Genomic DNA, 8,901 nt, shown 5'->3' on the forward strand with positions numbered 1-8,901 from the left:
TTTATCATAAAAATACAAAATGAATTTCCTATTTCGTCTATATATATAATAACACAAACTCAAATGCCGTGTCCATACGTGAGTGTATTTCGTTACGCATCATTAATTATCTCGCTACGGTATCAATTTTGTCCATTCATGATATTAATACGTCACACGTAGCACGAGTTGTTTAGACAGTTATCGAGCGTACAGGACAACCCAGAGAGAATGCTTTTTGACCCTCCGCGAATTACGAAATAAATTGCTTTGCTACCGCGGTATCTATTCTCCCCGCGACGTTCAAATTTTCGACCAATCGATTCGGCGAGCTCGCACGAGACTCTCGCCTAGGTTCCCAGCGCGCCTAATTCTCGCGGACAATCGAGCGCGAGAATTCGAAATCGTCGACCGAGCGACGAGCACGCGAGAACAGTCTCTTCCCCTCGCGTGAGTTCACGCGAAAATGGACGTTCGACGTAGCCGCGCGAAACGTTCGAGTCCCAGCGAGACCGTCGATTTTCGCCTACTGTCCGTCGCACGCGTCGCAACTTAAAGATGGCGTCGCCCTGGTCGCGCATGCCGTGGGCCTCTCTGGCGAAGGCGAGCGGCGCGAGCGTGTCGCGGTTCGCGAGCCTCGCGTTCGCCGAGCGGCATGCGGGAGCTCGGACATTTCACTCGTGTCAGCAACAGCAACAGCGGCAACAGCAGCAACGGCAGCAGCAACAGCAGCATGGACGAAGAGTCGGAAGCGGCGGAGCGAGGGAGTTCCTAACCTATACCGTGTTCGCCTCGGCGGCAGGTCTCGCCTTGTACGACTGGTGGAGCGACGACCGGAGAATTGTAGGTCTAGCCGTCCCAAACTGGCCTGCCGTTCGCGCTATCTCGCCGCCGTCCGATGGCAATCGGAACAGGGACAAGTACAATTTTATAGCGGACGTGGTGGAGATATCCGCGCCAGCTGTTGTGTACATCGAGATCAAGGATAGCAATAAGTAAGTGTTGCCTGATCGACACGATAGCATGACGTTACGAGGCTGGTCGACTTAGAATACGTGGAGTAAACTTGGAGTAAATTGGTTGGTGCTGCAAATATTTTAATTTAGCTTCCTAACACCTAAAGATTGTAGGTGTCTTACGTCTACTCTTAAGCCTTGTGTCCACGATCCAAGAACTGCGTCCAAGTTTTAGTTCCCAGAAATGTGTGATGAATCAACTTGCATCTTTTAAGGCCTGTGTCCACGATGCTAGAACCTGGACCAAGTTGTAGCGTCGTGGATACGTGCCTTTACGGAAAAGATTTCTCGGAACCAGAACTTGGACACAGTTCTTGGATGGTGGGCACAAGGCTTTACTCCAGGGTCGCTTCATGTATTGTGGACCAGCCATTATTTCACTTTTGTGACATGAAGTGTGTACTAATTCATTGCTTTGTAAAGCAGAATAGACTTTTTCACGGGAAAGCCGATGACTACCAGCCATGGATCAGGGTTTATCATCAATCAAGACGGTTTAATACTGACGAATGCTCATGTTGTAGTAAACAAGCCTAACATATTGGTGAAGGTAAACGTGAGTCCTTTTACCTTCTCCGAGCATCCTATGTCCCAAGTAACATCCAGTATCCTGGACCTTAAATCTCTTAAAAATCTTGAAGCTATTCCCTTCAATTATCATTTCATAGAACTATGTTGATAGAAGTTATCAGGGTTGGAAAGTAACTCGTTACGTGTAACAAGTTACAGTTAATTTTTTTTGGTAACGTAACTTTGTTTCTTTCTCTCCATCTGCAACTGTAACCTAACTCAATTACATTAATAGTTACTTTATATATTTTTAAACCTCCACGGGTTGCAGGCCTATTTGCGCATAAACGCCTTTATGAACATTTTACAATTCAAATGCGGACTTGATAGTTTTATTTTCACTGCAAGGAAGTAACAGCGAAGTAACGATTCGTTACTTTTTGAGTAACCATGACTGTAACGCGTCACTTTTCAGAATTAGTAACTTGTAGTAGCTAGTTACATTTTTAGCGAAGAAAACTGTAACTGTAACTAGATACTTTTATAAAGTAACTTTTCCCTGAAAGTTATGAATCATATAACAATAATTTATCATCTTTTCACGTAGGTGCGGCTTTATGATGGTAGCACATATACTGGAATGGTAGAGCACGTCGACTTGCAAAGCGATCTTGCTACTGTGAGAATAAATAAGGTAACTTTGTTATTCTATTTCATGTATAAATGTGACACTGAAATATTTGTGATCGCTAATTTGTTGTATTGCTCAATCGTACAGACCAATCTACCGGTGATGAAGCTCGGTTGTTCGGCTAATATCAGACCGGGAGAGTTTGTAGTGGCTATCGGTTCCCCGTTGTCTCTCAGCAACACCATAACGAGTGGAGTGGTGAGCAGCGTAAGCAGACAAAGCCAAGAACTTGGTTTGAATAACAAACGTATGGAATACATTCAAACGGACGCGGCGATCACTGTTAGTAATGATTAGTTCTGGAGTAAACGTCGAGCGTTGCGCCACCATATGACTAGTGGTCGCGTTTTCTTTCTAGTTTGGAAACTCGGGCGGACCGCTGGTGAATTTGAACGGAGAGGCGATAGGCATAAACGCAATGAAAGTGACGCCCGGTATTTCCTTCGCCATACCCATAGATTACGCGAAAGAGTTCTTGAAGAAGGCGGAATCACATAAGAAAAACAAAGGTAACTCGAATTACCGGTTCATTTTAACAACATGCTAAAGAGACTTGTTCGCATTTGCTCATTTCAAAGACAAACCTGTTCGGCGGGGAAATGGTGGGGAATTTTGTGTATTTTCTAAGGGTATTTGGGTCACTCCATATCTTTATGATGGTCTACCAAACCATCGAGTAATACACCAAATATCGCGCTGCTAGCATTCCCATATTCCCTACTTTATTCGTGAAATAGAATAGGCACACGAGAAAGATATCGAGTGTGGATTTGAAGCTCGGTACGAGGAGCAGTCGCCCGGCGTGCAAAAGAATCTTAGCTTCGAATCCTGATATATTCTCACTCGATGTTTTTCTTGCCTAAAAGTTGTGCGTTTTAGCGCCTGTCTCCCTGAAGATACACTCCTGCGTTGAAGATATCAATTATATGCTATATTTGCAGATGTTACGTTTAGAGAAGCACTCAAGAGAAGATACATGGGCATCACGATGCAAACGCTGACTCCGGAAATCTTAAATGAGATGCAACAGTCCAATGAGTATGTGAACGTTCGGCATGGAGTTCTCATATGGAGAGTAGTGATCGGCTCTCCGGCTTATCGGTAATACAAAAACATTGCATCATCTTAAATTTTATATTTAATTTTATATTAAGAGAATTGACCAACTTGCAAATTAATTTTTTTCTCAAAAATATATTATTAATAATGTGCGAATTAGAAGTTATTAGAATCGGAGGATTTCTCACAAATTACGCGTCAGATAGATCACAGAAAATAAAATAGATAAGAATAGAAGCGATGAAACGATATTTGAATTCGATATTCATGCTTTGTCGAGATTAAATGTTTACAATTAATGCATACTTGATATTGAAGAGCTTGCAACGAATGAAACGCGTATGGAAATGTGTAAAAAATTGTAAAATTTCATTACTATCTCTCTGTTATTGTAGTGCTGGGTTGAAGCCTGGGGATGTAGTGACGCATGCTAATGAGAAGCCGGTACTGGATTCGAGCAATATTTATGCAATCTTAGAACAATCAGAAAAGATAAACTTACAAATTATAAGGAAGGATCGAGTTTTATACGTACAAGTCAAGCCTGACGATATATAGTTGGGTTTGTTGAACCATTTCGATTGGATGAAAAATTCTACGGTACAAATCAACGAAATGGTAACGTTTATAAAGTGAATTTATTAAATTTTCCACGCTACTGTAATATAGATCCTGATATAAATTTAGTAATTGTTAAGCGTTATACGGTATATACAATTTATTTTTATTAAATCTTTTTCTTTGAGAACGTATCGCACGTAGCTCGTTAGTAACGTTGGTGCCTTCAATATGTTCCGAGCGCCGGGTTTATTCGTAAAAAAAGAAGCCCTACAATAAAGAAGGAACGACGGGAATCGCGTTTATCGTTTAGCGCACTTTATACCTGGTGAGCCGGCTCATCAGTCACACCATCGAGCCCCCAGTATACACGCCTTTTGGTTGTATATCCATTTTAATTTAAATATACACGATAAAGGACCACTTAGCGACTTCTGCAATTTATCAGGCGAGGAAGCGTTCATTTATCCACTTATCCGCTTTATCCACCGACATTTTTCGACCGTCGCGAAGAGCGATATCACGTCGCGCGGATAGTCGCGTCGAGTCCTTGCCGTGATATGCGTACATACGCGCGAATGCAAGTCTCACGTGCGTGCGTACGTGCGTGCGTGAGTGAGCGAGCGAGTGAGCGCTTATGCGCGCCGGGTGTGGTCCACCGGCTCGACTGCATTATGTTTATGTTGTTTACGACGTAAGGCGACCTCCGCAAATATGTGGCCGGATCTCGCCGGCGCGACGAGGCGCGTGGGTGTGGTTTCTCGCGCACATGGGGCTTCCACCGGCGGCGATTTTTCCGCGGGGATAATTTTACTGTCCGCGGACGCGTGCATCTTGTTGGAATTCTAAATGGTCATCCCGTCGGACCGGGACGTAACAGACCGAGCGTCCGCGAAGGATCGGTGAAAGGAGAGGAGGGGAGACGCGCGGCCCTCTCGACGATCCCTTTCGCCGCGGACTTGAGAAATATCGCCGATACCGGCAAACGGCCGTGATCTTGTACACGGCGATGATAAATAGCGATTAGCTTGACCTTGATAAGAGGATGATAAGAATAGGAACTCGACGACTCGGTGCGTTCGAGGGCTCCGATCAACAGGATGCGCATCGAAAGAATTGCCTCGTGGACAAAAGTAGCGAGACGTCGGGTAAAGTTTGAAGCTATTACACAAGGAAATCTAAACCGTAGAAATAGATAAGAAAATTCTTTATTTTCCCGCATAATTCTCGTAATTTAAACGAATTTCGTTCGCAAACGCTTACTTCGTTCTCACGATTAATTCCGAGCGAGATGCAGAAGAAGCCCGAATTGAAGATTAACAAATGAAGCGCTCGATTTTCACGCTTCAAGTACGTGAGAAATGAGATATCGAGCTCAAGAAAAATGGAAGACAAATGGAAACGATCGGTTCCGTTCCCGGCGAGAAGTATTGTCCCTTTGGCGAATGTTATATCGCACGAAGAAATAATTGTATGCGCAAGTGACTCCACTCTCTTACTCCGAATCGAACCCCGCGGGCATAATTACATTGCGTATCGGTACAGCAATTTCACAATCGTGAATTTCCACATACCGTTGCGGCCGAAAGAAGAAAAATAACAGAGAAAGAGAGGAAGGAAGACAAAAAAAAAGAAGAGCCCTCGGTCGGTGCGTTACTTTGAAGTCACGCTGAATCGCGAAGGGTTAAGGAAATAAGAGGTGCCTTGACCTACGGTGCGCAGCACGGAGGAGAGCGAGCGCGAGTAATCGAGTATTTCTGCCGACCGTGTTCACGGTCCGACCATTATTGTCTCCCGTCCTCTCCCGCCCTCGACAGACGATCTCCTTCTCCCTCTTATCCTCCTTCGCCGTTTTTTTGTCCCCGCCACCGCGTCGACGTACGCGGGAGCCTATTCCCCGATTATCCACGCTTTCGCGGACGATCCTCGCCTACGGACGCCGGAACGCCTCGGTGTCTCTCCTACGTGACGCCGCTTGTCCGCTGGTAGCGGTAAACGGAGGACGAATCTCGCGGGCGCGGGAGATATCTCGGGGAGATCCGCACCCACACGGGCGCGCCGGGTCTACGTCGGACGATGACCGGAAGCGAGAGGAACCACCTGAAAGGTCACGGCCCGCGCTTGGGCTCGCTCGAAAGGCGTGTCCCGCCGTCGGATTAGGCCTGCGAGACGGCGACAGGAATGAGGAAGCGGGATGTGCCGCTTAGATATTGACAAACAAACGCGCGTCGCGGTCCCGTGAGAATTCCGCGCGGGACGCATACCCGGGATACCCCCGCATCCGGGTCGGGAGAGATTTCCTCGACCGAATCGGCGTCGGTCGTTCCCTTTAGGAGCGCGAGTAAGGAATCTCGCCGATATTAAAAGTCGACTCTAAATTGCCGAACGTCGGCGCGCGCGCCTCGGCGTGAATTAAGCGCCGTCGTTCCCGCGCCGTTTGAAATTCAAAATAATACCGCGGGTAACTGACCGTCGTGTTATGGAAGTTGTATTTCCCGCTTATCGTAACGTTCTCCTATTTATATCGCGCCTGCGCGCCGGGCGTAACGAAAGGAAAAGAAAAAAGTCACGAGCACCAAGTCCATTCGCGCCGAGATCGGGCGCGATATTCCGCGGATACTATACCCGCCCACGTTTTCTTACATTCCGATTTTTCATCGCGATACGGCCGATGACCAGAAGAATGAGAAATCTTCCCCTCGACGCGCAGAGAATCGAGTTACTCGATCGCGAGAGATACGAATCTCGTTAAACGATCTCGGCGTCGGGCAGGAATGAGCCAGAAAGCGGAATTGATTAAATTATAGGCGGGCTTACCGCCGCGTTTCTCCCTTTCGATTCTCAAAATTGTCAGGCGGTTTTCTGCAATTCTACACGGAGAGAATTTTCTTTTAAAATTTATCCCGAAAATCATGTGACCGTGGGACAACGGGGCATTTCGGAGAATTTTATAAGACAGGAAAAAAAATTATTTAACGACTTTATACTAGCTGGGCGGTTTAATTTAACAATTTATTTCAACGTTTCGACCATCCGGGAATATTCCTTTCTGTATAATAAATATGATTGGCGCTATATCGATCCTATTTTATGATACATTCAAGTGTAATAGCATTGGACCCGGAAATTTTTTCTGTGGGTGTACATAGTATATATTTTACTATAGTTAAATTTAAAAAAACTGATAAAGTTCAAAGTGCCGTTTAGTCCCACGTTCACATGATTCTCAGGGTAAATCTTAAGAGAAAATTCTCCATGTAGAAATGGCCTTTGCGCTCTTTTCTATGCTGCGGAATCTTTTATCTTCACGTGATTTTTAATAACCGTTTCGCTGTCAAAGTCTGATATTTATTACGCTGCAAATAGAGATGTCTTCGTAAAAGACGCATCTCCCGTGAAATTACCGAGATTACACAAGGATTTCACGTGTACATTACGCGTGTCTAGCAATCTAAAAATTAACTGATGCTTAAAATCGATTATTCGCATTAAGATATACGGATATCGGCGCAAAAAAAAAGTATCGATGAGGCAGCGTAATTGCCTATAATTAATTAATGCATTGTAATTCGCATTAATATCGCGTAACCCATTACGATTCTACGATTGCGCGCATCTGAAAGTCCGCGCAGCTCTTGAAGAGAAACAGGATATATGCAAATATACTCGCGCGGTGTCGGGTTTACACGTCGCGGCGCGGTGGACAGGTTGATCCCCCGCGCTAACCCTTTATGTCACTTTAATGCTCGCCCGGGGCGCGCGGATATCATGTGCCGCGGGTCCGGGTCATCGCGATCGCCGGCACCGCCAAGGACGAGGGTCGTGTGATTTTATTGTGCCAGAGAAGGGACTCCTGGACGTCTGCGGTCTGCGGCCGTCGAAAAAAAAGTCGGGGGGTAAAAAGGCCGCGGTAGGCGAACAATTCCGCCGTACACGGACGCGTCGCGGCCAATCGAGTTATACCCGCGATTGAAAAATCGCCGACAACTACCGGCGATCGTCAGGCCGCGATCCCGCTTCTAAGGGCGCGAAGCGAAACGTTCCGGTTTCGCGTTTCAGAGGCAAATTATTCGCGAAGAAGAGAGATTGCAATTTGATTTTACAGATTTTCGTAATGAAACTTCAACCTAAATGTAAGTGGATTTGCCGATCTTTACTCGTACAAATCCGACACATGAGAGCTTCAAAAGGATCCGAGGGTCTAGATTTTTTAATTCAAATTGAAACTTAAACGCCATTTAGGACCTGGCATAGGTGATTTTGTCTTCGTGTATTTAAAAAACTATACAATGTGAGCCTAGCAAACATTAATCTTCAGATTAAACTAACTAATTTACAATTTCTTTAAACTTTCGATTACGAAAAAATGTCTGTAACTTGGAATAAAGCGCTGCACAAACAAGTTGTGGCGAGGGAATGAAATGAGACTTAAGAAAGATGAATAAGAGTGTGTGACTTCGAAGTTACACGGTGTTACAGAAGATTAAAGTGTCCGAAGAAGCGTCCGCGCGTCGCTTTAATTTAATTGCATTAAACACGTATTAATTATAACGCGCTTAAGCGCAGTTATGCGCATAATTTATTGTAAACGTAATGGAGAGTAATGCGCGAGCGTCAGGAGGACACTATGTAACAAATACAAACCTTTAACAAGTACGAACTTGCTGCTGGTATAAATACGCGATTTCTCAAATATACGGTGCGCTCCGCGGTGGAAGAGGCAATAAGAGGAGCAACAAGTTAGGTTGCAGCCTCCTCCCTCGGCGCGCCATCAAGAAAATTAAAGGCATGTTACTTGATCCTGTTCGCAAACTTATGACATGTATGAGTTTCGATTTGGTATGCGCTTTATTAAACCGCGCGCATTAAACCTAAGGAACAAGCTTCATCTCAAAAGCAAATACGTGCGCGCGCGCAGGAGCGTATTTATAAAACGAGGCAGACGCGAGGAGGCAGAGCGTTACCGAGAGCGGACCCTGATGGCCTTGATGTCGACCAATCGTCGTAGCAATTATAATGACATTACACTAATAACGAGAACGTGACTCCTCTCGCTCGTAAACTAATGAAACCGCTTTTCAAACGGTC

At 45.3% G+C, this 8,901-nt stretch overlaps 1 protein-coding gene across 2 annotated transcripts; it reads left to right on the forward strand.

Moving 5' to 3' along the window:
* Positions 1–469: 469 nt before the first annotated feature.
* Positions 470–4,236, forward strand: LOC105564315 (serine protease HTRA2, mitochondrial-like). Of its 2 annotated transcripts, none has more exons than XM_012016602.1 (7): positions 470–974; positions 1,422–1,551; positions 2,113–2,199; positions 2,284–2,478; positions 2,555–2,705; positions 3,138–3,297; positions 3,651–4,236. In XM_012016602.1, the coding sequence occupies exons 1-7, from the start codon at positions 538–540 to the stop codon at positions 3,811–3,813; spliced, it is 1,323 nt and encodes a 440-aa protein (XP_011871992.1). In that variant the 5' UTR covers positions 470–537; the 3' UTR covers positions 3,814–4,236. The 2 variants fall into 2 exon arrangements, with proteins under 2 accessions (XP_011871992.1, XP_011871993.1); XM_012016603.1 differs by having other exon boundaries at positions 491–974; positions 1,422–1,545.
* Positions 4,237–8,901: the final 4,665 nt, after the last annotated feature.

This window comes from Vollenhovia emeryi, unplaced genomic scaffold (assembly GCF_000949405.1).
Source record: "Vollenhovia emeryi isolate VEMERY1.0 unplaced genomic scaffold, V.emery_V1.0 DF939166.1, whole genome shotgun sequence".
Taxonomy (NCBI): Eukaryota; Metazoa; Arthropoda; class Insecta; order Hymenoptera; family Formicidae; genus Vollenhovia; species Vollenhovia emeryi.

Bases quoted from the DNA above. Each gene is read 5' to 3' on its own strand.
- LOC105564315 (XM_012016602.1), top strand. From the start codon at position 538: ATGGCGTCGCCCTGGTCGCGCATGCCGTGGGCCTCTCTGGCGAAGGCG. The intron at 975-1,421 runs GTAAGTGTTGCC...TTTGTAAAGCAG, and splicing joins GAGATCAAGGATAGCAATAA to AATAGACTTTTTCACGGGAA. The intron at 2,706-3,137 runs GTAACTCGAATT...CTATATTTGCAG, and splicing joins ATCACATAAGAAAAACAAAG to ATGTTACGTTTAGAGAAGCA.